Genomic DNA, 27,278 nt, shown 5'->3' with positions numbered 1-27,278 from the left:
GAATGTGGGCGCTCAGGGCGAGGCTGAGGCCTGCCGGCTGGTGGAGGGGGCGGCAGGACCTTCCCTGATCAGGGCACGTCCACCCTCCGCGGGGGATTGGTCTCAAGAGTGCCTGCAGGTGCACACACACACACACGGGTATGAATGCACAACACATGCGCACACGTGATCTGCACATGCTCACGTGGTTATGAACACACGGGTATGCACACACTCATGGGTATGCACATGGACACACACACACGTTTGCACACACACACCCAACTTGCATCGTGTGGTGGGAGGGTCTGGAAGCTTTGTGGGGAGGAGATGGAACCCTCCCCTAGAAATTTCCCCCTCAGGGGGCCCTCTGGTGCCGGACGTGGTCAGTGGGTGGGTGGTCAGTGGGTGGGTAGATGTGGGGGCCTCCTCCCCTCCCCCCCTCCCCTGGGCCCATGAACATAAAACACCACACAGAGCCGGGTCTTGCAAAATGCTCCACGTGTATTTCTGGAAGGTCGGACCCTCCTGAGGCCCAGGGCAGAGGTAGGGGGGCTCTGTCTCCCACAGCCCCGAGCAGCCGGCCGCGTGTCCAAGCGACGTCGTGGATACGACCCCACGCGAGGCTTACGTCTGGGAGCAGCGGCCGGATCCACGGCCAGACTGGGCCCCCAGAGGAGACAGGCGGGTGGACAGCACACCCCAGGCTCGGCCGCCAGCCCGGGCCAGGGGGCTCAGGCACTGGCCGTGGGAGCTGGATCGCAGGGAACACAGGGGGTTCAGTGGGGAGGGAGGCGCCCCTCAGCCAGGGGCAGGGCCGGGGCCCCTCGGCTCCAGTGCCCGGGCTCAGGGTCCCGCCGCTGCAGGTCCCCGCGGGCGTCGCAGCGCTGGCCCACGCAGCCGCACTCCTCCACCTGCGTGTAGCTGAAGGCGCGGCGCGATCCGTCCGCGCAGCGCAGAGTCACGTTCCTGGGCGAGGCCCGCAGCTCCTGGCAGCAGCGGCAGCTGTGCTCCAGCGTCTGGGCCTCCAGCGAGTACCTGCGGGCGGCAGGGGGCTCAGCCGGGAGCCACGCACCCCACCACGCACCCCCAGCACCGCCCGCGAGGACACCCTGCTCTCGGAGGCACGCTGGCCGTCGTCCAACAACCACATGTCAATACTCCCGTGGCTGGCCCAGCCGGCGTGGCTCAGTGGCTGAGCATCTGTGATGAACCAGGAGGTCCTGGTTCGATTCCTGGTCAGGGCACGTGCCTGGGTTGCCAGCTCCATCCCCAGTAGGGGGCGTACAGAAGGCAATCAACCAATGATTCTCATCATTGATGTTTCTCTCTCTCTCCCTCTCCCTTCCTCTCTGAAATCAATAAACGTATATTTAAAAAAATACCCCCATGGCTGGTCTCAGGGCTGGTGGGTGGGGGGCGCACGGGGGGCTCACCAAGCCACCGAGGGGGACGCTGCGTCTGGTCTCGGTGAACAGGGTCACATGATTCCTAACAGCTAAGGGCCTCGGTCCCAACCCCAGCCCGAGCCCTCAGCCCACCCAGGAACCCTGCTGGGCCCTGCCGCCTCGGGCCACTTGGGGGAGTAGTCACTGCTTCCCCTTCCTGCCCCCCTCGCCCACCCCTCCCCGTCTGCAAACACGGAGCCCCGGGCAGCCGGCCGCAGCCCCTGGCCCTGGTGGGGGGTGGGGAGGGGGTGGCTCACGTACATGGAGGCGGTGTCCCCGCAGTTGCCCTGGCAGTAGGCGAGGCGCACGGGGCCCGCGGAGCTGCAGCCCTGCAGCCGGATGACCTGGTGCTTGTGCTGGACGGTGCAGGTGGACTCTGGGAGGGGCGGGGCGGGGCGCAGAGGGTCAGGGCTGCCCAGTGCTCCCTGAGCCCCCCCGCCCCCCACGGAGAAGCCCACTCACGGTTCTGGGGCTTGGGTGGCGGACAGGAGAGGCAGCAGCCGTCCTTGCTCAACTGAGCCTGGTCCTGGGCCAACAAAGGGGGTGCCATCAGTACCCGGCAGCCCCGGAAATGGGGCCGGGACGCAGGGCCAGGCTCGGACGGGAGTGGACCGCGCCCGGGCGGGAGGGTGGCCCTGCAGCCCCGCGGGGCCGACTGCACTCCCCATCCCGTCGGCACAGGCTGGGCAGGCGGCGGCCGGACTCACCGCCGGGCAGCTGAGCGGGGGGCACGCCTTCTTCGTGGTCACCACCACGAGCCCGTCCTGGTGCTGCTCACACTCGTGGGTCACACAGCGGTCGCCAGGCTCCGACCAGGTCTCTCCGGGCTGCAGGGCCCCCCAGCTGGTGAGCGATCTCCCCAGGGACCTCCAGCGGAGGGGCCCTGCGTCCGTCTGTCTGTCCCCAGCCTGTGGCGTCTGAGGGTCTCCCTACTAGCCTCTGCCAGGAGCGTGCCTGGCAGGGACGTCTCCCCGGGGACCCCAGTGCCCCGGGATCCCGCCCTCTCAGCCGGAACGGTCCTCACAGGGCCTTCCCCACGGGCGGGGGAGGGGGTGGGGCTGCCCCCTCCCCCCAGGCTCCTAGGGGTGGCTTTGCTCCGCCCCCGCCTGTCTGCAGCCCCTGTCTCCCCAGTGGAGGATACCCCAGCAGTCCCGCTGCCACTACTCACGGAGAAGAGGCGGGCGGAGCCGTCGCTGGTGTTCGTGACACAGGCCACGGGCACGCACGACCCGCAGCACTGCCCACTCTGCACCCGGTACTCGGAGCCCTGCGGGGAGGGGGCACGTGCGGCCTGAGCCCCGGGGCAGCGCCGCCAGGGGGCTCGGCATGGGGGCGGCGGCGGGCACTCACCGCTGGGCAGTGGCTGTGGCAGGTCTGGGTCTCACAGCTGATCCTGAACGTGTCCGCCGGGGGCCCGCCGGGCACCTCGCACCTGCAGGTCTCGCACGGGCTGGAGGAGACCACGGCGCCGGGCTGCGGGAGGCAGGGCGGGGCGTCAGCGAGCTGGTGGCCCTGCCTTCCCGGACATCCCCTCAAGGCTGGTGCCCTGCCCCCCGGGGTGGCCCTCAGGGGCTCGGTCTCAGGGTCAGAGCCCCCAGGCTGCGCCCCGTGGAGGTCACCATCTCTGGCCCGGCGGAGAAACGGGCGGGGCCTGGTCGCGCTCAGCACGGAGCCGGGTGCTGATCTCCGGCGGGTGCTCACCTGGTACAAGGTGCCGTTCACGCTGCAGGCCGTCCAGGCTGTTGGGAGGAGAAGCAGCTGCAGCCCCACCCTGGGCGCCCCGCACCCCTGCCCTCCCCCTGCCCTCCCCCTGCACCCGCCAGCCCCCAGCACCCGCCCCCCGGGCCTCCCCCTGCACCTGCCCCCTGCACCCGCACCCCTGCCCTCCCCCCGCCCTCCCCCTGCACCCGCCAGCCCCCGGCACCCGCCCCCCGGGCCTCCCGGGCGCAGTGCCCACGCTCATCACCAGTGGCCCCTTCTAGTTGTGCCCAAGTGAGGCCCGGCCCCAGGGGGCAGCGCCCGTGCCAGAGCGCCGGGAACAGGCCTGGCCGCACGTGGGCCGCGGGCAGTGGGCTGGCTCACTCACCGCATTTCTGGCTGGGGCAGCAGGCCCCCTCCTCGCGGGTCAGGATCTGGCGTGTGCCCTCGGGACAGGCCGGGAGCGCCGGGCAGTAGCTGGTGTTGCAGGCTGCGAGGGCGGAAGGAGGCGCTCAGAGACCTGTGTGTCGTCCCCAGGGGTGCTGACCGCCCAGTGGGTGGGGGTGGGCTCTCCAGGGGGCACTGCCCACCCCCAGGGTGTGGCTTCCTGGCAGCCTGGGCCGAGGAGCCCCACCCTCCCGGGACACCTGCTGGGGTCACCCGATGAGGCCACAGCAGGGGCAGGCACTGCCCGTCCTCCTGGACTGTCCCGCCGGTGCCAGCGCTGAGAGCCCCCATAGCAAGTGGCCAGTCCCGAGCCGGCGCAAGCGACCCTCGGCAGACCTGCGGACAGCGGCCACCCCCACCAGCCCGGGGCTCACCGCAGGTGTATTGGGGACAGCACTGGCCGGCCTGAGGGGACGCAGGCACGGGCACGAGTCCGGGCTCGGGGCAGGCGGGGGGCGGTGCGCAGGGCTGTCTCCGGCAGCTCATGGTCCACGTGCCGGCCTCGCAAGTACACTCCTGGCAGTCGGAGCTGATCGTGTGGCCAGGCTGCAGGGGAGGCACACATGAGCCCCAGCCCCCGTCACCTGCCTGTCCCGGAGGCAGCCAGAGGCAGGGGCGCAGGGGGCCTGAGGGAGGGGCTTTACAGTGAGGTAGTGCCTGAGGCCTCTGGGGGCCCCCGGTGACCAGCTCCTCCTTCACCTCTTAGCAGAGCAGGAGGGGTCCCAGTGAGGATGGGGCTGGCCAGCACCCACACTCCTCCAGGGCCCAGGGCTCCCCGTCCTGCTGGGACACTGTGTCCCCCTTGCTGGCCCTCCCCTGAGCCTCTGGCACTGAGAGAAAGCCCTGCCCCCCAGAGCCCCACACTCACCTCCACAGGCTCCCCGTGGGGCCCCAGGCAGCCTGGAGGGACAGAGATTAAGGTCACTGCTGGGCAGCCACGCCCCCCATCCAGTCTCCGGGGCAGAACCCGCAGACCCACAGCCACAGGAAGCCCCCGGTCCCGCTGAGGGCACACCCCGCCTGCCCCAAGCCCCCCGTGGGGACGTACGAGGGCAGCCCGTGGGCACGCAGACTTCCTTGCTCGCGCTGAAAAGCGTCATGCCCTCCGGACAGAAGCAGCCTTCCGTGACGGGGCCGGCGTTCTGAAGGGCCCTGCAGGGGAGCGGAGGGGTGTTCTGGCTCCTGTGCCCTCCCCCCTGGGGTTCTGGGGGTACGGGAGGGAGGGGCAGGCACGTACACGAGGCTGGCGCTGTCGCCCCCGTAGCAGTAGGACGGGTTGGAGGGGCCGCAGGGCTGGTACACCTTGTCGGCGGGGCAGGTGAAGGCTGTGGAGAGAGAAGCCACACCTGAGGCCACGGCTCCAGCCAGGCTCTGACGGAGAGCGGACACCTGCTGGGGACCTGAATCCCGGAAGCCGGCCCCTCAGGCCCCATCCCTGCACCGGGGGCCAGTGTGTTCTGCCCTGGAGTCCACCCTCTTTCTCTTCCTCTTCCTCCTCCTCCTCCAGGAGGCCCCCGGCTATGCTGCCCATGGGCGGCACTCACGGCACGTGTGGTTGGTCCGGCCGCGCCAGTCGATGCACACGCCGTGGGAGGCGCAGAGCGCGGCGTACAGCTCCAGGCCGGAGCACACCACGTCGGCGTTGGTCATGTGGCAGTGGTCGAATGCACAGCCCTGGTAGTAAGGCCTCGGGGGGATCACGGCGTGGCACGGCTGGAAGACGCTGCGGCCAGGGACACGCGGTCATGGGGCAGCCCTGCCTCCGGCCGCCAGGCTCAGGCTTCCCCAGGAGACAGCCCGGGAGTGGGGGCGGCTGAGCCCCTCGAGTGCCTGGTGCCCCCAGTTCCTGTGGCCACAGCACGGCCATTTCTTTCTGCAAATTCCCCACTGGGCTCCCCCTCGCCCTGCAAACCTGGGTGAGGCCTTATGCACAGGTCCACCGTGAGCTGGCCGCCAGAGCTCAGAGGCGCCCGCCCGCCCTGCCCAGCCCTGCGCCTGGTGTGCCAGCAGCAGTAGCACCCGTGGGCGGGCCAAGAGACAGCTCTGCTCTCCAGGGGTGCCCGCCTCCCCGGGAGCCTGCAGGCCCATCTCTCCCCACCAGCACCGACCGTCGGGTCAGCCGAACAGCCCCCCTGCCCCCTACAACCGCTCCCAGAATCTTACTCGCTCAGAATCAGCTCGCAGATTGGCGAGGGCGGGCACGGGGCAGGCGGGGTCGTAGGCTGCACCGTAGGGCGTGTCTGGGGAGGCCCGTGGCAGGACGGCTGGTCGGGGTTTGTCACCTTCCAGTACCCGGACATGTCCGAGCAGGAGGTCACCACCGCCCCGCCAGGGAGGCGGCACTCGTCCTTGGGGTCATTGGTGCAGGTGCCTGGGGGAGAGGGCGGGACGGAGTCAGGCAGCCACGCCCACCTTCCCGGGTCAGTGTCCTCAAGCTGCACCAGTGGGTCCCCGACCATCCTGTGCTTCCCTCACCCAGGGAAGCTGGACCCTGGACAGCTCCCAGGAGGACGGACAGGTGGGGCTTGGGGAGGGGGGGCGGTGTGTGGCCCCGCAGGCTCAGCGCTCAGGGCGGCTGCACGCTGCCGAGCACCCGGCCCCTCCCAGGGACTCACTGGCAGGGAGCGTCCGCCCAATGGACACTGTCAGCAGCATTTAATGACCAGGGACGCGACTGGCGTCCCCGGAGCCGGGCAGGGGTGGGGGAGGGGGGCTCACCGCACTGCCCCTCCGTGTTGTTGGCGAACTTGCTGAAGGGCACCTCCACCGAGAAGATGAGGCCCGTGAACATGACCTGGACGCCGATCTCGGGGATGGTCACGTACATCCTGATGCCGACTTGGGAGATGACGATGCCGCCTTTCCGGAAGCCCGGGCTGACCACCTTGTTGTTGAAGATGATCTAGACCCGGCGACACGCAACACGCGACACACGGAGGGGAACCGTCAGCCTCCGCTCCGCCCACCCGAGCGCCCCTGCATCAAATGCACCGTAAGCCCCACCCACCCCATGTGAGGCCCCACCTCATTGGCCATCACCCAGTGCCCCGCCCACCCTGTGCATGGCCCCACCTCATTGGTCATCACCCAGCGCCCTGCCCACCCTGTGCATGGCCCCACCTCATTGGTCATCACCCAGCGCCCCGCCCACCCAAGTGCTGAGCCCCCAATGCACCCTGTAAGCCCCGCCCACCCCACGTGTGGCCCCACCTCATTGGTCATCACCCCGCGGACCGGCTTGCGGGTGAGCACAACGCGCTCCTGCCCATACTCCACGATGATGGACTGCGGGCAGGACAGCCCGTCCTCGGAGTCGCAGAAGTAGTTGTCGATGAGCACGCGGAAGTGGCCGTACACGGGCACGATCTGCTGCACCAGCACGTAGGTGCAGTTGTCCAGGAACGTGTAGTAGGTGCCGTCAAAGGTGATGTAGTGGGGGTCGCCCCAGCCGCTGCACACACCTGCGGGCGCCAGCAGGGCGTCAGCGGGGCCAGCGGCCGCCCCAGCCGCGCCCGGGCCCTCCCCAAGGACACATCTGCCCCGGCACCAGCGGAAGCCGCGAGGCCGGGCTCTGAGCCGCCCGGGAGGTGCTGGAGGAGGCCTGAGTGGGGCCTGGGGCAGCTCTGCCCTGGACACCCTGGTGGAGCGGCCGCCCCGCCACTGCCCACTGTTGGGAAGCCCTTCCTGGTGTCGCACCCGAGTCCCTGCCCGACCGCCCGGCGGGCTCCCTGGCTCACACTGGCATTGGTAGTGCAGGCAGCAGCCATCCTGGTCGGGCACCTTCAGGGCAGGGTAGCCGTTGGCGCAGGTCGGCTCGGGCACATGCGGGCACGGACGCGGCCCCAGGGTGATGACGTTGTTGCCCTCACAGGTGGCCTGGGAGCAGTTAGGCATGGGCCAGGTCTGTCCTTTCTGCGGGAGCAAAGACAGCTGCAGGCGCCCGCCCAGCCGCCCCTCCGCGCCCAGGGAACGGGTGGGGACCGTGCTGTTGGGTCCAGCACTGGCCAGGCCTCCCGCCCCCATCCCACTGAGTGCCGACTGCCGGGCTGGCCAGGAGGGTCCCTGATAAGAGGGTGTGAGGGTTGCCGTCTCCCTCTCCTTCCATTTCTACCCTGTTCCCCACACGTGGGTTCTCCAGGCTCCACTCCTGGTCCTCTGCCCTGACCCCACACACCCTCCCTCGCTGTCGGGCCCTGCCCAGAGCACCAGCCACCCGCTCCGGCCCCCTTCTCCCGGCCACGTGGTGGACACAGCCCGGCGCTCAGCTGCAAAGCCCAGTCATCACCCACTGAAGCCAGGGCCCAATTGGAAGGGGGCTGGGGTCCCACACCAGCCCAGAGCCCCCAGGAAAGGCGGGAAGGGTAGGTTACCGTTCTTGGGGGGACAGCATTGGGGCAGCCTTGCGTAGTGACAGTCACAGGGGCCGAAGTGGAAGAGCCAGGTGGGAGGGTCGCCGGGGCGGTAGGTGGCGTGCTGGTGGGACAGGCGTGGTCCATCTGCCGCACCACGTGGCAGTCCAGGCTGCACACGGAATAGTAGCAGTGGCCGGCGAGGTCCGCCTCCTGGTATATGATGGACCCTGCAGACAAAGGGACGGCCATCAGCTGTGTCGGGGAGGGCAGGGCGGGGCCGACCGCCCACGTGGTCCACCCCAGGGCTGATCTGGTCAGCGGCCTTCCGACCAGATGTCCGTGGATAAAGGCTCGAAGGCGGCCCAGGTGAAGCTGTGATCACAGCGCCTGTTTGTGGGTCACACTGTGGCTGTGTGAGGAAGGGGGACCCGTGACGGGGCAGCACAGCCAGGCAGCCGTCACCTACCTGCGGGGTAGAGCTTGTCGGACACACTGCAGTAGCACGTCTGGACTGACGGTGCTGCCGAGCTGAGGGCGGTCACCGTAGGAACCACGGAGGAGGGCTCTGTGGTGGGCAGGGACTTGGTAGAAGTCACATAAGGGGTCACGGAAGTCAGAGGGCAGCCTGGTTGGGGCTCACAGCACAGCACGCGGACCTCATAGTTGAGGCACATCTTGAACCTGCCCGTCTGGTCGCGGTTGTGGCACACCAGGCCCACGTCGGGGCTGCACTGCACCACCTGGCCCAGCCGGTCGATGCTGACCTCGGGGTGGCTCTCGGCTCGGCACTCCAGGTGGGTGATGTACTCGGGCCGGCGGCAGATCTTCTCTCCACTGTGGATGATGTTGCTGTAGGTTTCCAGGTCTCCTCCGTGGGGCCCCGGATACGGGAAGTCCACGTCAAACCACTTGGTCCACGTGCACTGTGGCTGGCAGTTGGTGGTCCCTGATGTGGGGTGGGTCGTCTGAGGTGCAGGCACAGGGGTTGTGGTGGTTATGGGAGCTGAGGTGGTGCTGGTTTCTGGCACAGAGGTGGTGCTGGTTTCCGGCACAGAAGTGGTGCTGGTTTCCGGCACAGGGGTGCTGGTTTTTGGCACAGAGGTGGTGCTGGTTTCTGGCACGGAGGTGGTGCTGGTTTCTGGCACAGAGGTGGTGCTGGTTTCTGGCACGGAGGTGGTGCTGGTTTCCGGCACAGGGGTGGTGCTGGTTTCCGGCACAGGGGTGGTGCTGGTTTCCGGCACAGAAGTGGTGCTGGAAGTGGCCATGTGGGAGGTTGTCTCAGTAGGACTGGTGATGCTCACAGTTGGGGTGCTGGGTGTGGTGATTGGTTCGAAGGTAGGGCAGCCTGGTTGGGGCTCACAGCACAGCACGCGGACCTCGTAGTTGAGGCACATCTTGAACCTGCCCGTCTGGTCTCGGTTGTGGCACACCAGGCCCACGTCGGGGCTGCACTGCACCACCTGGCCCAGCCGGTCGATGCTGACCTCGGGGTGGCTCTCGGCTCGGCACTCCAGGTGGGTGATGTACTCGGGCCGGCGGCAGATCTTCTCTCCACTGTGGATGATGTTGCTGTAGGTTTCCAGGTCTCCTCCATGGGGCCCCGGATACGGGAAGTCCACGTCAAACCACTTGGTCCACGTGCACTGTGGCTGGCAGTTGGTGGTCCCTGATGTAGGGTGGGTCGTCTGAGGTGCAGGCACAGGGGTTGTGGTGGTTATGGGAGCTGAGGTGGTGCTGGTTTCTGGCACAGAAGTGGTGCTGGAAGTGGCCATGTGGGAGGTTGTCTCAGTAGGACTGGTGATGCTCACAGTTGGGGTGCTGGGTGTGGTGATTGGTTCGAAGGTAGGGCAGCCTGGTTGGGGCTCACAGCACAGCACGCGGACCTCGTAGTTGAGGCACATCTTGAACCTGCCTGTCTGGTCTCGGTTGTGGCACACCAGGCCCACGTCGGGGCTGCACTGCACCACCTGGCCCAGCCGGTCGATGCTGACCTCGGGGTGGCTCTCGGCTCGGCACTCCAGGTGGGTGATGTACTCGGGCCGGCGGCAGATCTTCTCTCCACTGTGGATGATGTTGCTGTAGGTTTCCAGGTCTCCTCCGTGGGGCCCCGGATACGGGAAGTCCACGTCGAACCACTTGGTCCACGTGCACTGTGGCTGGCAGCGGGTGGTCCCCGATGTGGGGTGGGTCGTCTGAGGTGCAGGCACAGGGGTTGTGGTGGTTATGGGAGCTGAGGTGGTGCTGGTTTCCGGCACCGGGGTACTGGTTTCTGGCACAGAGGTGGTGCTGGTTTCCGGCACAGGGATGCTGGTTTTTGGCACAGAGGTGGTGCTGGTTTCCGGCACAGGGGTGCTGGTTTTTGGCACAGAGGTGGTGCTGGAAGTGGCCATGTGGGAGGTTGTCTCAGTAGGACTGGAGATGCTCACAGTTGGGGTGCTGGGTGTGGTGATTGGTTCGAAGGTAGGGCAGCCTGGTTGGGGCTCACAGCACAGCACGCGGACCTCGTAGTTGAGGCACATCTTGAACCTGCCTGTCTGGTCTCGGTTGTGGCACACCAGGCCCACGTCGGGGCTGCACTGCACCACCTGGCCCAGCCGGTCGATGCTGACCTCGGGGTGGCTCTCGGCTCGGCACTCCAGGTGGGTGATGTACTCGGGCCGGCGGCAGATCTTCTCTCCACTGTGGATGATGTTGCTGTAGGTTTCCAGGTCTCCTCCGTGGGGCCCCGGATACGGGAAGTCCACGTCAAACCACTTGGTCCACGTGCACTGTGGCTGGCAGCGGGTGGTCCCGCGTGGTATGACCGTGTGTGTGCTGGGTATGGTTTTGGTGGCCGGGGGCACATGGATCGAGCTGGCCGTCCAGCGCTGTGTGGTGGTCCAGGGGGCCTGGGTTTTGGCTGTGTCCTGTGGGGTCGAGCGCATGGCCCTCGATGTCCCCGGTGGGGTGGTCCTCTCTCTGCACACGTCCACCCACTCGCAGCACTGGATCCGGATCTGGTAGTTGTAGCAGATGGGGGGCAGCTGGTCCTTGTTGAGGCACAGCAGGCCCACGCTGTCGCTGCAGACCACGGTCTGCCCCAGCTCCGCCAGCGGGGTGTCCGGGAAGCGCTCGGCCCTGCACTGCACCTGGCTGGGCCGCTCGCAGAACGCATACCCTTTGGATCGCAAATTCTGGAACGTGTCAAAATCTCCACTGTTGATCCCAGCCTCGGGGTAGCTGCCGTCCAGCCACTCGGTCCAGCTGCAGTACTTCCGCAGGCAGGAGATGATGCTGGGCTGAGAGGTGGTGGGCACATCCGGGACCTCGGAGGGCCCTGGGGCTGAGGTCGCCACGGAGGCTGTGGTGGAAGCAGTGGTTGAAACTGGCATTGGGCTGGGGGCTGAGCCAGTTGTTTTCACAGGTGAGGTGGTGGCTGGGGCAGGTGTGGTGGTGGCTGGGGCAGGGGTAGAGGTGCGAGTGGTGGTGGCTGGGGCAGGAGTGGTGGTGACTGGGGCAGGGGTAGAGGTGCGAGTGGTGGTGGCTGGGGCAGGTGTGGTGGTGGCTGGGGCAGGTGTAGAGGTGCGAGTGGTGGTGGCTGGGGCAGGAGTGGTGGTGGCTGGGGCAGGAGTGGTGGTGGCTGGGGCAGGTGAGGTGGTGCCTGGGGCAGGTGTAGAGGTGCGAGTGGTGGTGGCTGGGGCAGGAGTGGTGGTGACTGGGGCAGGTGTAGAGGTGCGAGTGGTGGTGGCTGGGGCAGGACTGGTGGTGGCTGGGGCAGGAGTGGTGGTGGCTGGGGCAGGTGAGGTGCTGGCTGGGGCAGGTAAGGTGGTGCCTGGGGCAGGTGTGCAGGTTCTTGGGGCAGGTGTGGTGGTGGTGACAGGGGCTGTCAGCACGGATGTGTTGGTTGTGCTGTAGGTGGCAGGGCCCCGGGAGGTGGGGCAGGCCCGGGGGGAGCAGCACAGGACCCTGATCTGGTAGTTGAAGCAGAGCCCTGAGACCTGGTCCCTGTTGTAACAGGTCAGCCCTGCGGTCGGGCTGCACTGCACATGCTGCCCCAGGACCTGGAATGGCACGTCGGGGGCGTGCTCGGCCCGGCACTCCACCGCCCTCGGGGCCTGGCAGACCCGGTACCCGTGGGCACGGAGGTTGTCCAGCGTGTCGAAGTCACCGCTGTCGAGGCCGCGTCCCGGGCGGCTGACGTCCAGCCATGCTGACCACTGGCAGTCCTCCCCACAGGCGGGGCCGGGGGCGACGGAGGCCGTCGAAGTCCGCGGCCTGGGGGTGCTGGCAGGGGCCGGGCTGGTGGCAGGGCTGGGGCGCGGGCCGGGTGGGCCTGTGGAGCTCACGGCTGCGGGAAGGAGGGACAGCAGAGGGCCCAGCGTCAGGGACCAGCACGCACTCGGCCCCCGCCCTGACGCATCCTTGCCCCCTGCCTGTCAGCGGCCTGTCTGTCCACGATGGGCACCCGGTCCCCGGGGCGCGCCGCACATGCGCGGTGGCATGCGCAGCACTGAATGAATAGGCAACTGACCTCCATGACGGGAAGCCCACCCCCAGGCTCGCCCTGAATGGACCCTGGACACGGGGACCCAAAAGCCAGAGTTCTGGGGACTCCTCACTCTTGGGGGGATCTCTGATGAGGCGCTAGGATGCCCCCAGAAGCGGGTGAGGACCACGGTGTGCGGGGAGCGGCGGCTGTGATGGGGCAGGACGGGGGGCATCCTCCTCTCGGCCAGCCTGGGAGCCTGCACTGGCAGCGCTGCCCTGGGCACAGTCCCCCGGGAGGCCCAGGGAGGCCGACCTCCACGCAGGTGACCGCCCTCTGCCCGCTCTGGTCCCTCCCCATCGAGTCTCAGGGCCAGGCCGCCCTGCATGGTCCTGGCACAGCTGCCTACCGCTGGGGGGCGAGGAGGAGGAGGAGGAGGGGGAGGAGGAGGAGGAGGAGGAGGAGCTGCCTACCGCTGGGGGGCGTGGAGGAGGAGAAGGAGAAGGTGGTGGTGGGGGCGGGGGAGCTGGAGCTGCAGGCGTGGAAGGTCCGCTCGATGGTGCCGTTGGGCCCACAGCGGGCGGAGATGCAGCCGCCGGTGCCATCCGTCGTGTGGTAGATGACGTCTCCCTGGCGGAAGTGCCGCCCGTCATAGCTGCAGACACAGGCTGTGGGAGCAGAGCCCCGGGCGGGTCAGGGGCTGGGGTGCAGGAGGACCCCAGACCCCGGCCCTGAGGAAGGCCCCCTGCTCACCCTTGGCATCGTAGGCGCACCGCACGCCGTTCTCTGTGCAAACGCTGGTGGCAGAGGAAAGAGGTGAGGCTGGGGGGTAGATCGTCCCAGCTGGGGGGGGGGCGCGGGGGGGCAGGAGCAGCCCCTTGGGGTGCCCGTGGGAGCCTGGGGTCACCCTCCCAGGGAGGCCCCTCCAATCAATGGCCCGTGAGCCCCACTGACTTCCTCCCCAGGGTGTCTGTCCTGGGTCCCTGGGTGGCCTCAGGCTCCGCCCCCAGCCCCATCCCTTCACCCACTTCCCTTCACCTTCCAGGCCCCTCCCTGCCCCGCAGCAGGAGGCTCTGTGACCCAGGGAAACCCAGGCCACCAGGACCCCTCCCCTTGGGCCCTCTGGGAGGCGGCCTGTGGGGGCCTCGTCCTGAGGGTGGGGGCCGGGGGAATGCTCATGGGGCCACTCACCAGGAGTGGCAGTTCTCGTCCGAGGGCACGACCGCACCCGGCCGGTACGACTTGCCCTGGACTTGGCAGGGTGGCGGTGGGGGCGGGGTCGGGCACGTGGCCACACACTGCATGGCGTCCTCGTCAAAGATGGGAGCCTCCGGCGGGCATTTGGGGTAGCAGCCTGGGGGCCAGGGAGACTGAGTTCCCGTGCACGGCTGCCCGCCGCCTCGCCCCCGTGGCCTCCGCGCTGTCCCCAGCCCTGGGCCTTGCCCACAGCACCACAGGGGGTACCAGGCTGCACCCACAAAGGCATCGCGAGGGGTCAGGGAGAGTCCGGCGGTTCAGGGTCCCAGGCCCCCCAGGACAGCCCGCCCCGGCCAGCAGCCCAGCCCACCTTCCAGGCCGTGCGTGTCGTGCAGGCACTGGCCACGGGGGTTCCGGCAGGTCCGCAGGCAGGGCGCCCCGCAGGGCTGGTAGTGCCACTCACACTGGCCCTCGGGGTTGTAGTAGTCGCAGAACAGGGCTGTGGGCAGGGACACGCTCAGCCTGAGCCGGCCTCCCACCAGCCCAGGGGGCAGTGCCCGCAGAGGGACAGCTGGGGCCGCCCGCTGGCCCAGCCGGCTCCCTGCACCCCCATTTTGAGCAAGTCCCATCGGCTGTTCTGGACTTTTCCCTCCCGTGCGTGACTCTCGGACGTGGCCTCGGAGGGCGTGGCCTAGACTCCTGTGGCTCAGATGGGCAGTGGGGAGGGTGGCTGCTGGGGGTGCCTCTGAGAGGCAGCTATGTCGCCCTCTGGACAAACTGTCTGTGCTGGAAAGAGGTGGGGCTGGGGGGCTCTGCTACCTCTCAGTTCCAGAAGATTCTACCACAGCTGCCTCTCTCCATCAGCAACATACACACCCATTTCCCTTCCAGCTGACCCCACCCCTCCCAGGGGTGAGCGCGCAAACTCACGGCAGATGTCCGGGGTGCGCCAGGCCACACACACGCCCGCGTCATGGCAGGCCTGGGCGTAGGCGGCCACGGCGGTGCAGAAACACTCGCAGTCGCCCCCCGAGTCACAGGCGCATGCGTCGCTCACGCAGGCCTCGTAGTACGGGGCTGGCTCCACCTGTGGGGGACAGGCCTCAGATTCCGGGGACGCCCCAGGGTGCTGGCGGATTCAGGCCTGCACTGTGGAGCTCAGGCACAGCAAATGCAGGCTCCCCACCAGGTGGCCCGGCCCCAGCGAGGGGACGCCGCCCCCCCACCCTCCTCCCAGGCGCCCAGAGGGAGGAAGGGCCGCGTACGTGGGCGTGGCAGGCCTGGAAGGTGGCGCTGTTGATGAGGCTGCACTGCCGCTGCGCCCAGGACTTGCGGTAGGGGTTGGCGGTGCAGGGGTCCCGGGGGGCCGGGGCGTCGGGGCAGGTGGGGGAGAATTTCCAGCTGTTGCCGAACTCCAGAGCGTCGCCCACCACGGACTGGCTGCGCGTGGTGAAGTCGTTGACGGCGTTGTCGTCGAAGTTCCCGCACAGCCCGCAGACCTGCCCCTGCAGAGGCAGAGAGTGGGGGGCCTCAGGGCAAGCGCAGGGGGAGCCGGAGCCCCTGCCCCGCCCCGCCCCGGACCCAGGAGAGGAGGGGCGCCTGAGGCTGACGGCCCTCCCCGGGGACAGGGGTGAGGGCTAGATGGTGTCCCCCTAAGACAGGCTCAGGCCCCCGGGTGTGTCCTTGTGTGGAAACACGGTCCCTGCAGGCGGGAGGCAGTGAACATGAGGGCATGCTGGGGGGAGGGGGGAGCGGGACGGGCGTCCTCGGACGAGGGGAGTGAGCAGTCAGACAACGCACAGCGGGGAGGCTTGTGGTCTCGGAGGCACAGGTGGGGTGATGTGGCCACAAGCCCGGAGCCTTCGGAGGGACCAGCCCTGCGACCCCTGCGACCCCTGCAACCCCTGCGACCCCTGGACGGGACCTCTGGCTCCAGACCGGTGCTCTGACTTGTCCCGCAGCCACAGGACCTGCCACCCACAGCTCGGGGTCTCCCACCCCACCTCCCGGGAGGCCAGCCCAGGCCCACACCCGCCTCTCTTCTGTCTGTCTTTCTCCCCCACCCCACACCCCCTGCTTCCCCGTGGGTCTGGGGCAAGGGGGTGGCAGGTGGGCGGAGCCTCACCTTGAACTCGGGGCTGAGTCTGAGGAAGATGCTGGTCTTCTTGTCCCACAGCAGCACCAGGCCGGCCTTGGTGTCCACCACCAGGTAGATGCCCACCTGGCGGACGGAGTAGGGCGCCTCCTGCCCCGGGCCCTTCTCGATCACCTCCACTTGCCCCTCGCTCAGCTTCAGCTCGTAGCTCTGCGCAGGGAGGGGTCACTCAGGGGCTGGCGGGGACCCCAGGCCACCTCCCGGGAGGGTCCACCGGCCCGTGGTGCCATCCTGGCTCGGCCGTGGCGTGGGGCCTCCTCGGGGTTCCTGGAGCCCCCACGGGTGCCCTGGCCCTGCCCCGGCGCCCCGCTCACCCCCAGGAAGATCTTGATGGCCTTGGAGCAGGTGGTGCCCGTGGTGCCGCAGGGGACGTTCTCCGTGACCACGCGGAAGGCGTCCTGGGCGCTGCCGTTCCCGCCACAGTGGTCCTGCGGGGACAAGGAGGGTCCGCTCACGGCTCACGCGCCGGGCCAGGCGCTGGGGCCTCCGGGAGGGCGGCCGCCGTACCTGCAGCAGCGTGTACTCGCAGGCCCCGTCGAAGCTGTAGCGCTGCCCGTCGAAGGTGAGGTAGTGGCCGTCGCCGTACACGGCGCAGGTGCCCAGGCAGGGCTGGTCCGTGCACTGCCACTTCCGGCTCTTGCAGGTGCTGGGGGAGGGGCGGGGCGGGGTGGTCAGGCCCCAGGCGGGCTGGCTGGGGGGGCAGCTCCAGCCCGAGGCCTCGCACCCCCTGCCGCCCCCCCCCCCCCCCGACGGCCCCGGCCGCACGTACCAGGTGTTGCAGCCCACGCGGATGGTCTGGCCGGCGGGGTAGCTGGCCTCGTTGTGCATGCAGGGGCAGGCGTCCGGCGCCACGCAGCCGCCCTCGCCGTCAGCCACCAGCCCCGCGGGGCACACGCAGCCGGGCACACACTGGGGGCTGTACTGTGGGCGGGGCAGACACACTCAGTGCCCAGGGACCGGGCAGACACTCGCCCCGAGGGCAGAGGGTCCCCCGAGGCCCGCACACTCCCAGCGGGCTCCTCCTGGGACCAGCCTGGGCGGGGGCCTCCACAGGGGGCCCCCAGGGCCCAGCAGGTGTGGGGTCACTGTGGTCCCGGGCGTGGGGGTCACGGTCACTCACACAGTCCATGTCCAGGGTGTGGCAGCTCTTCTGGCAGCCGGCCCCCGCGGCCCCCGGCGTGGCGTTGCGGCAGTCCACGTACACCATGGGGGGGGCACAGACTGCGCGGGAGGGAGGGGCGCTCAGAGGACCCGCCCACGGGGCCCCCACCCGTAATTCCCTCCAACCTAGGCTGTGCTGTGTGCATGTGTGGATATGTGTTTGTGCGCGTGTGTGTGTAGCTCGTGTGTGTGTGTGTGTGTGTGTGCGCCCCCCTGACACCCCCACTCTGAGCCCCAAGGGCTGGGCCTGCCTGGCCCCGACGCTGACCGGCACCCACCCGCTGGCGTGCAGGGTGTTTAACCCTGAAGTTTCACGGGAAGATAACCAAGGTCCTGTCCCTCCTCCCCCCTCTCCCTCCTCCCCCCTCTCCCCTCCCTCCTGCCCCCTCTCCCTCCCCCCTCCCTCCTCCCCCCTCTCCCTCCTGCCCTCACCTGGGTCGGGGGTGTTGCCTCCGATGCAGGTCAGTGTGCCCTGCGTGCAGGTGCTGAGAGGAGAGGGCGGTCAGGGGTCCGCCCCGCCCCTCCTGCCCCTCCCCCGCTCTCCTGCCCACCCCCTCCCCTCCTGCCCCCTCCTACCCTGCAGGGGCCCTTACCAGACAGCCCCACGCTCGTGCAGAGACTCCCCGTTGGGGATCACGGCGTCCCCGTGGTAGCAGGGACAGCTGGCGGCCGGCACACACTTGCCCGCGTCGTCCAGGAAGGTGCCGTCGGGGCAGGTGCAGCCGTCCACGGGCACGAAGCTGATGGCGCAGGTGGGGTCCTCGCGGCTCAGGGCGCGGCAGGTGGGCTGGCAGGTGCTGACGTGGTAGCGGTAGGTCATGGACGGCGGGCAGGTGTCCACGGGCGCTGCTGCAGGTGCCAGGGCGGGGGGGGGGGGCACTCAGCACGCCGCCCGCCGCCCCTGGCCCCGCTCCCGGCCCCACCGGGCCGCCCTCCTGCGCCGGGACCCACGGAGCCCGACCCCAGCCCCAGCCCGGGCGCCCCCGCCCGCTCACCGCAGACGCCGGCCCTCCAGCCGCCCAGCAGCACGCCCCGCGCGGCGCAGGCGCGGACGTAGGCGGACAGCGCGGCGCACAGGCAGTCCTGGCTCTTCTCGCAGTTGCACGTGTCGAACAGGCAGTTCTGGGCGCGGAGCGCGGGGCGTCAGGGACCCGGCCCGCACCCCGGAGCCTGCCCCGCACCCCGCCTGCTCCCGGACCGCCCCCCCTCCCCCCAGCAGAACTGCAGAGACCTGGGCCGTCCCAGTGACCACGCCCGGCCCTGCTGGCGGGCCGGGACTCTAGGGCAGGTTCCCAGGTGGGGCGCAGCCCGCAGGGGGGCAATTAGCCGGTTAAGGGGGAAGTTCCAGAATGAGTTATTCAGTGAGCTTTTTGCATTTCTTCTGGTCCTAGGGGCCTCATATATAGAATATAAATAGATATTGTGACATATTTGTTCTCTATTATATGTTTCGAAACTTTGCTATTTTTCCTATCCCTCCATATTATTATTTTTTTTAACAGTTTCTTAGTGATTTCTTCCCCAGGACTCCCACTGTCCTTCCGTCCTTTGATTTTTCTCCTTCGTGGACGCCATGTTCTTGGGAAGCTGGTTTGGACCCAGTTCATGGCCTTTCGGGCTTCCTCCACGTGAATAGGGGCTCGCTTTTTGAATAGTAAGAATTATACGTCACGGGGGGCGGGGCATCGGGGTTTTAGAGACGCCTGGGTGGGCGTGGCCAAGAAAAGGTGGGGACCACTGGGCTAGAGCATCCGGGCGCCCCGCCCCATCCTCTGCCGCGGGGGGCGGAGCAGGGCTGGAGGCTCCCGACACCCCGGAGACTGGAGACCGGGTGCACGACTGACTGACTGAATGGGGACTGGTCGGCCCAGACCCCGCTGCACGGCCGGGACCACACCGGGCGGCGGGGGCGGCTCACCGAGTAATAGGGCCCGGGGCTCGCGGCGGCGTGGCACGGAGCGAAGGGACCCTGCGGGTCGGTCAGCAGCGAGCACCAATGCTGAGCGTACTTCTCTGTGGGCAGAGGAGGGCGGGGGTCGCGGGCAGCCGGGCGCCGGGCTTCTACCCGAATTCCCGCCGTGCTGGGGCGCGCGCCCCCGGGCTCCCGGGCGCCCACCTGCCTGGGTCCGCAGCCCCGGCGCTTGTTCCTTTTCTCCGGGGCGCACCGCGCGTCCACCTTCACCGCCAAACGCCCCTGCCCCCAGCCCCGTGGGCAGCCGGAGCGCCCCTGCCCCCCCCCGCCGTGGGCAGCCGGAGCGCCCCTGCCCCCCCTCCCCCGTGGGCAGCCGGAGCGTCCCTGCACCCCCTCCCCCGTGGGCAGCCGGATCGCGGCCGGAGCCGGCGGGGCGCGGGTGCGAGCACGTACCGTTCTCCACGCTCAGGGCGCAGGGGTCCTCCAAGCTGTTCCTGACGTTGGGACAGGCGGCCTGGGTCTTCCAGGTGTTGGCGAAGGCGGCGGCCGTGCCCTCCACCACGCCGCTCAGGGCGCGGAAGTCGTCCGCCTGGTTCTGGTTGAAGTTCCCGCAGAGGCCTGGGGGGGAGGGGGGGCGGGCGCGTGAGACGGGAACAGCCGAGGGGCGGGGCGGCCCGGCGGGGGGCGGGGGGGGGGGCACCGGCGGGCGGGCGGGCGGGCGGCGCTCTTACCGCAGGTCTGGCCGCGGAGCGCGGGCGCCGCCCTCAGGAACACCTGCATGGTGGGCACCAGCTGCACCTCCACCTGCAGCCCCAGGTGCGTCTGCGCCACGATGAAGAAGGTGGACGGTCTGAAGAGCGTGACGGCGGCTGCGGACATAGGGCCGGGCTCAGGGGGGTCCCGGGGCGGGGCTCAGGGGGTCCCGGGGCCGGGCTCAGGGGGGTCCCGGGGCCGGCTCAGGGGGTCCCCGGGGCCGGGGCGGGGCGGGGCCTCACCTGCCGAGACGGGCAGCTGGGTGACGAGCTGGTTCACTAGCACCTCCCCGCTGGCCTTGACTTCCACGACCTGGGAGCAGAGGGCGCGTTCGCAATGAGGGGGAGGGGGGAGCTCTGCGGGGCCCCAGCCGCCCCCGAGGCTGTGAAATGTGCCTGAGGCCTCTGGCCGGACTGGAGCTGATGCCCCGTGTCCCCCGGACCGTGCTCACCCCAAGTTTTCTACAGGGACCGAGGAGGCGCTTTTGTAATCACATAAAATCCGAGGTGCTTTTATCCACAGAGAAGCCACCACCCTTCGTGGGTGGTTGGAGCAGCCACCCCACCGCGCCGCCCTCGGGGATGGACGCAGTGGCCGGGGCGGGAGGTCCTGGGGCCAGGCCAGGCGCTCGCTGCCCATGCCAGGGCGGGGGCAGTGTCGCCCCCATGAGGCCCGCCCCTCCCCGGCCGGGCTCTGCACTCACCGTCTGCCCCCCGTCCAGGCTCAGCGTCAGGCTCCGCAGGCAGGTCTCGCTGTCCGTCAGGCCGCACCTGCGCAGCTCGGCCAGCACGGTGAAGGCGCTGCTGTTGCACGGCTGCGGACACCAGACACCGGCCTCAGGCTCTGCCCCGCCGCCTCCCCTTCCCGCCCACGCCGAACCCCAGGACGCCCAGGGCCCAGGGGGTGGCCCCACATCCCACAGCAGTCCCGCGAGGACCCGCCGCACCTTGGCCAGCACGTAGCTGCAGTCCCCGTGCACCGTGTACGGCCTCTCGTCGAAGGTGGAGAAGTGGGCGCCTCCCAGCACCGCGCAGGTGCCGGGGCACGGAAGCTCCCGGCAGCTCCACCGGCCCCCGGAGCAGGTGCTGAGGCAGAGACGGGCCTTGGGTGCCGCCCCGCGTTCTCCCCAGTCCCCCGGCCCCCCGCAGACTGCCGAGTGGGAGAGGACGGAATGTCGGGCAGCAGCCCCAGGAGGGGCCATCCCAGGGCGGGGGGGGGGAGGACCACATGGGGGGAGGGACGGGGTCCTACCAGTTGGTGCAGTCTGTGGAGTAGGTGGCCCCCGGGGCGTAGGTGGCCCCGTTGTGCACACAGGGACACTGGGACACGGGGATGCAGCCGGTCTGGCCGATGTCATCGAGCACCGTCCCTGGGGAAGCGGGCAGGCTGTGTGGCAGGTGCGCGGGGGGGAGAGGCTTGTCCACGCATGAGCGTGTGGCGGGGGCGGGCCCTCTGCTCTGGTGGCCCTGTGCCTCGGCCCCTCCGTCCCAGGGATCAGCGGCCACGGCCGGGTCGGGGCCTTCCGGCAGCGGGATGCAGGAGGCATCGTGCGGTCCTGGGGGAGGGGAGTGCGGGGGAGGGGGGCTCACCCTCGGGGCAGAAGCAGCCGGCCACGCAGTGGTCCTCACAGAGCTGGGAGTGCTCCAGGTTGGAGCAGGTGTCGGCGCAGGGCGAGCCGCACTCCCGGTGCTGCATGTTGTGGGGGCAGGTCTGGGCTGCGGGGAGGAGGCGGGCCTCGTCACACCCCGCCCAGCGCGGGGCCCAAGGCAGGGCAGGGGTGGGGGGCGGGGGGGGGGGGGCGGGCAGGGCAGCGCGACACTCACGGCAGAGGCTGGGGCCCCGCCAGTCCAGGGGCCGCCCGCCGGCGTGGGCGCACTGGCGGGAGTACTCGGCCAGCGTGGGGCAGGCGCAGCGGGCCAGGTCGGCGTGCTCGCACAGGCACAGGTCCTGCCGGCAGGCGCGCACGTAGCTGCCGGCGTCCACCAGGGCGTTGCAGCCCAGGAACCGCTCGCCCAGCAGCAGCTCCTCGCAGAGGCCCTGGGGCAGAGCGGGCATCTGAGTCCGGGCTCGGGGCCTGGGTCCCCGGTCCCCTCACCCCGGCCAGTGACCCCAGCCCGGCCCAGCCCGGCCTGGCCACGCGGGGCTCACCGAGCTGATGGAGCAGTTCCCCGGGGGCTCAGGGGCGGGGTCCTGGCACTGCTCCGTGGGGCCGTCCAGCTTCTGCAGGTTCCCAAACTCCACGGCGCTCAGCTTGGTGCCTGCGGGAAGCACAGGGCTGGCTGTGCAGGCCCCGGGGCCCCTCCCGTCCCGCGCCCGAGGGAACCCGGCCATGCCCGCCGCCCCGTCCACACTGCTGCATGGACATGCGGGCTGTGAAGATGACACGAGGAGCCACCGGGCACAGGCTGAGGCGGGCACGCAGCCCAGAGGGTGGGAGCGTGGCCCTGAGCGCCCGCCGGCCCTCGGAGCCCGGCCCGCCTGCGCTGGAGCTCCCTGGCCAGGGCCCCTGGACGCTGGGCAGGCTCGGTCCCCCAGGGCTGAGAACCCCTGATGGGTGGGCTCCCAGGGCCTGGCCGAGGGGGCCTGGGGCACTGCTGGGTGGCAAAGCCTCGGGACGCAGAGCAGTGACAGGGCCTAATGTCAGGTGAGGGTGTGTGTTCAGGGTCTGCCACAGCCCCGAGCAACCTCACTGAGAAAGAGCCGGCAGCTAGGATCACATGGGCGTGCTGAGAGCATGCCTTGGGCCGGGATCACATGCGTGTGCGTGTGTGTATGCGTGTTTGCTGGGATCGTGTGGGTGTGTGCAGGTGCATCCATGCATATGCCTGTGCATAGCTGTGTGCAGGTCTGCACGCATGTGTGAGTGTACATGCATATGGTGCAGGGCACAAAGGTGGACTTGGGCCCTGGCGGCACCCTGCAGGGAGCGGAGTGGCGGGCGTGGGGCGCGGGGCGCGGGGTGCGGGGCGCGGGGCGCAGGCTCACCGTGGGAGAAGAACTCGTCGAAGGCGGGGACGCCGTTGAAGTCCCCGCAGAGCCCGCAGGTCTGGTTGGCGTACTTGGTGTCCAGCTCGAGCTGAGGGAGAGGCCGCGTCAGGCCGGGCCCACCAGGGCGTCCGGCAGGAGGCACCGCGCGGGTGGAGCCTGGCACCCCAGGGAGGGACTCAGGCCGCTCAGAGGGCACCTGCGCTAGGGGACCCGCCCGCGCGCCCCACGGAGCCACGGACCCAGCGGCGTCCAGTTCTGGAGATGACGCCCCGGCCCCGGCCCCCACCTGCCCACCCAGCTTCACCCGAGCCCTCCCGCCCGCCCTCCCCGCACCACCGCGGGGCCTGCGGTCCCCCGACTCACCAGGAGGCTGCCGTCCTGGTTCCACATGAAGACCAGGCCCAGCCGGGCCACCACCTTCAGGTAGCTGGCGCTGTGCTCCACCAGCACCCCCGACTGGCTGAAGGGCAGCTGGGTCCTGCGGGGAGAGGGGCCAGAGTGGACAGGGTGGCGGGGGCTGGACCCTGGCAGGGAGGGTCCTCCGGCCATGGCTGTGACAAGTTCCCTGAGCCACGGATGGGGCCGCGGGCGGGACAGGGACACTCCCAGGCGCAGCACGGAGCCCACGTCCCCCCCAGGACCGCCCCGGGGCCCAGACTCACGGGCGGCCGTTGACCAGGACGGAGCCGGGGCTCAGCTGCAGGACCAGGCCGCGGAGCTTCATGGTGACGCTGCGCGGGGCGCCGGCGGGGGCGTCGGGGCCGCGGCGCAGCTGGACGTTGAAGTCCTCGTAGGCGGCCCCGCAGTGCGCCGAGAAGATGTAGTTGCAGCGGCCGGGGAAGCGGAACACGTCGCCGTCGAAGGTCTTGTAGTGGAAGTCGCCCCACGTGCTGCAGACCCGCCCGTTGTGCGCCGGGTTCAGGGCTGTGGGGAGCGCGGCCGTGCTGAGGGCCCCCTCCGCCGGCACCTGCCCGAGCCCGAGCGCCTGGGGGGTCCTGCCAGCACCCGGGGGCCCTTTTCCAACACTTAGTGTCCACCCAGGAAGCGGGGCCCCGGCCTGAGGGAGGAGGACCCCCGACCACAGCCCCCAGCCTTGCGGGGCCACTCACCGCGCACCACGGGGGCGGTCCTCAGAGGCGGGAGGATGGTCACCCCGCGCAGGGCGTCACCTGCGGGGACAGGGCAGGTTACACACAGCCCCTCCCGCTCCTCTGCCCACACAGCGGGGGGCGGGGGGGGGTTGGGGGGTCTGCCCGCGCCTTGTGGCTCCCACAGCAGCTGGCTCTGCTTCCTCAGGCCTTCACCCAGCCACCTGCTGGCGGTGCTCACGCCGACGAGGCCGGGAGGCTCCTTACGCCCAGAATCTCAAAACGCCCAAAGGGGCCCAGCGCTGGAGCGGGCCCCACGGTGCCAAGGTCGGGGCAGGGAGCCCCTGGGAACCCCTGGGAGCCCCTGGGAGATGCCCCTCGCCTCCCCCCGCGCCAGGGCCGGGAGGGCAGCAGGCCGAGCTCTGGGCCCCGCACAGGCAGCGTGGACACAGACCCACCCCGAGAGGCGCCCGCCAGCCCCTGCCTGCATGTGGGTGTCCCCAGCCAAGCCCTGGCCCCGCGGTGGGGCCGGCTGGCAGGCACCCAGGGTGGGTGGCCCCTCGGGTCCCGGGACGGGTGGGGAGGCCCTGAGAGGAGGGGGAGACTCACCGCCGGGCCCCTGGGGGGCGGGAGGGGGGTGCGGGTGCTCCTCGCTGGGTGCAGAGCTGAGCTGGGCCCCGCCTGTGGGGAGAGGAGGGCTGGCCTGAGCCGGGCGGGCGAGAGGCGTGCGGTGCTGGAGGGAGGGCCGTCTGCAGGGCTCTGGGCCGGCCGCCTGGGCCCTCCAGGAGCACCCCTCAGCTGAGTCCACCAGCTGGGGGTTCCCCAGCCAGACCTGGGATCCCCAGGGCATCCACTCGCTACTCCCTCATTCACAGTGCGTGTCCACACGGCAGACACCGTGCCCAGCAGCGCCCGGGGCGTGGCCTCTGAGGGGCCCGTCAGTAAACCCAGGGTCCTGACAGCTGGTCAGGAGGCACCGGGCTCCCCAGGAAAACGGGGCAGGTTAGGGGCCGAAAGTGGGGAGGAGCTGACCCTACAGGGGGTGCCAGCCACGGAGCGGGGGGCACAGCCGGCCAGGCCGGGGGGCCCAGGGACGGTGGTGTCAGCCCCGAGGCCACCCGAGTACCGGAGGCTGATTTTTGGGGTCCTCAGAGGCAGCCCAGATGGCAGGAGGGGCGCCAGCCCACCCCCAGGGCCCAAGGGGGAGGGGGCCGAGAGCTGTGAGCACGGGGAACCGGAGGGCGAGTCGTGTGGGTCAGGGCTGCCCACCGACAGGGCGGCGGTTGGGCAAGGGCCAGGACCCGGGCCTGCAGCCCGAGCGCCCACCAGTCCCGGGAGCTGGACACGGCGGGCGGCTGAGGCGGAGGCCGAGCTCCCGGAGCTGCTGGCGGGCACCCTCAGCTGGTCCGGAGTAGGACAGGGCTCCTGAGCCACCGCTCCCGCCGGGACCAGGGCCACCATGGACAGGGCAGCCCCAGGAGAGCCTCACCTGTGTGCTGGGCGCAGGCCAGGGCGAGGGCGAGGGCCAGGGCCCAGAGCCGCGCGGGCTCCCTGAGGCCGACACCCATGTCGAGAGGTGGGAGAAGTGGCCGCCTCTGGGGAGGGCTGCAGGCAGGAGGCTTTGTACCCGGGCTGAGGCCACGTGACTCCACCGGGCGGGCGGGGCTTGGCCGCGGCCCCCCTCGCCCAGGTAAACAGTGGGCACTGGCTGTGGGCTGGCCGGCGGCCGGAACCAGGCAGAGATGAGCGTGTGTGCCAGGGGGGTGGGGGGTGGGGGGGTGGGGGGCTGGATTCCTGAGGGCACCCCCAGTCCTAGCTCAGGCATCCTGCTGCTGGGCCCCCGCCCTGGGGATCGCTCTGACCCGTGCTCATGCAGCCAGAGGCCATGGGTCTCCTCACCAGGCCAGCCTTGCGCTCCCTGGAGAGGGGATTGGGGGGCTGCTCCCCAGGGTAGGCCCTTCCTCCCCACTCCCCACCCGCGCAGCCCAGCCCACTGCCGCCGGCTCCCTGCTGTGCTTCAGCTCCTCGCCTCGGCAGACAGCGGGCAGTGGGCAGCTGGATTCACGGTGGCCTGTAGCTGTGAGGACAGGGGTGTCTGTGCCCAGCTGTGTGGCGATGCCACCTGGCCAGGCACCGTCCCCCAGGTCTCAGCCCCGGTGGCTCCGGCAGAAACGGCACCAGAGTGTGTGGACCCCCAGCCCCAGGCCACAGCGTGTGGACACCCGGCCCCCCCGGAGGAGGGGAGGCAGCTCAGGGAGTGGGGTCGGCTGGGCTGGGGTCTGGGACCCGAGGGGCTCAGAGCTGCTCTGAGAACCTGCGGCCACGCTCAGGACCTGCCCAGGCTCCCGGTCACCTGGTGCTCAGCGTCCGAGCCCTGGCTCAGCCCTGGCGCCTGGGAGAGAGAACTCACTCCTCACCCGTCGCAGGCGCCTGGGGGACGATGAGCGAGCGAGTGAGTGGGTTGGTGAGGGATCGCACAGGAGAGGGGGTGCCGGCAGGATGGGGGGCGTGGGACCCGACGTCCTCACCCTGCAGCACAGGCGGGAACCCGGCCGGCCTCGGAGCCGGACACCTGTCACCTGGTGCTGAGCCGGGCGGAGGGGTCGGGGCAGGCGGACGGGTCTGCTTGTCCTTAGACGGGGACGTGGGAACCAGAGCCTGACTCCGCCCTCCCCGCGGCCCCTCGGGAGCTGGGGACCCTCAGGCTGAGCAGCCCCGGCCTGGGCCCCCGAGGTGTCCATCTGGGTTAGATTCTCAGGGGCCAGGCGGGTGGCCTGGTGGCCTGCGTCAGGTGGTTCGAGGGGGGCTCCAGGGGGAAGCCCAGCGCGGCCAGACTGGCATCTTATGAGCTGCAAGTTTGGGTGCGAGCTCCGGGCAGCCGGCCGTGCCCGCTGCCGGGCGGGTCAGCTCGGCCTCGGACGTGCACGGCATGGTCTTCGGAGGGCCAGGCTGGTGAGTCAGGTGGGTCAGGGGTTGTGGCGTGGGCTCAGGCCTGTGACTGGTTGACCTGTGGCCTCCCTGCCTCTGGGGTGTGACAGGGACAGGCCTGTGTCCCTCACGCTCCCTTGGCCTGGGTCCTGGCCTGGACTCGAAACTCAGGGTCCGCCCTGTGACCTCCCGAGCCCAGTGGGGGCCGTGGCAGGGTGGGGGCACGGGGGCCCTGACGCAGCCTGGCAGCGGCTCTGTCCCTGCTCTTGGGGGCTTCCCGCTCAGGGAGGGGCGTGCGGGGGGGGGGGGGGCCGCTGGGACGAGCAGCTGGCTCTCTGAGCCTCAGTTTCCTCATCCGGAAAAGGGGTCTGAAAGTCCCCGCAGGAAGAGGGTCACACGGGCAGGGGACTCAGTTTGGGGCTGTGTGCAGGGAGTCGGGGGGGGGGGCACACGTGAGGACACCCTGGCCCAGGGCGGGGCCCAAGCAGGCTTTGTTCCCTGGGTGCCTGGGGCTGCCCACCCTGTGCCTGGGTCGTGCCAGCCCCCCTCCCAGGCCTGATAAGCTCTCGGAGTCAGAGAGCGCACGAGAGCGAGAGCGAGCTGGGGTCCCACCCTCAGGACCTCCCAGGCGTTGCCATGGGGACGGGAGGTCCGTGGGGGTGTGGGGAGCTGGGAGGAGGCCCTGGCTGCATCCCAGAGCGTCACTC

General features: G+C 70.0%; 1 protein-coding gene across 1 annotated transcript; it reads right to left on the bottom strand.

Annotated features, from left to right (window-relative positions):
* Positions 1–758: 758 nt before the first annotated feature.
* MUC5AC (mucin 5AC, oligomeric mucus/gel-forming) lies at positions 759–25,211 on the bottom strand (the record flags this gene model as incomplete). Its single annotated transcript, XM_081099276.1, has 49 exons — positions 759–1,017; positions 1,689–1,803; positions 1,890–1,953; positions 2,135–2,254; positions 2,569–2,694; positions 2,778–2,900; positions 3,129–3,166; positions 3,514–3,615; positions 3,947–4,118; positions 4,441–4,472; positions 4,621–4,724; positions 4,810–4,897; positions 5,117–5,295; positions 5,736–5,943; positions 6,291–6,474; positions 6,783–7,033; positions 7,310–7,484; positions 7,943–8,151; positions 8,391–12,251; positions 12,926–13,057; positions 13,143–13,186; positions 13,581–13,743; positions 13,957–14,085; positions 14,517–14,673; positions 14,852–15,091; positions 15,712–15,891; positions 16,056–16,169; positions 16,249–16,387; positions 16,511–16,662; positions 16,862–16,962; positions 17,335–17,387; positions 17,496–17,751; positions 17,898–18,024; positions 18,821–18,915; positions 19,268–19,432; positions 19,546–19,683; positions 19,810–19,879; positions 20,271–20,381; positions 20,514–20,652; positions 20,819–20,936; positions 21,157–21,282; positions 21,391–21,604; positions 21,716–21,825; positions 22,553–22,643; positions 22,919–23,033; positions 23,218–23,479; positions 23,665–23,724; positions 24,253–24,324; positions 25,133–25,211. 49 exons carry the CDS (start codon positions 25,209–25,211, stop codon positions 759–761), a joined length of 10,362 nt encoding a protein of 3,453 aa, XP_080955402.1.
* Positions 25,212–27,278: the final 2,067 nt, after the last annotated feature.

This window comes from Myotis nattereri (genome assembly GCF_964212035.1).
Source record: "Myotis nattereri genome assembly, chromosome: 9".
In the NCBI taxonomy this organism is placed as follows: domain Eukaryota; kingdom Metazoa; phylum Chordata; class Mammalia; order Chiroptera; family Vespertilionidae; genus Myotis; species Myotis nattereri.
Note: the sequence above shows the minus strand (reverse complement) of the source record. Positions and strands in the feature narration are given on the sequence as shown.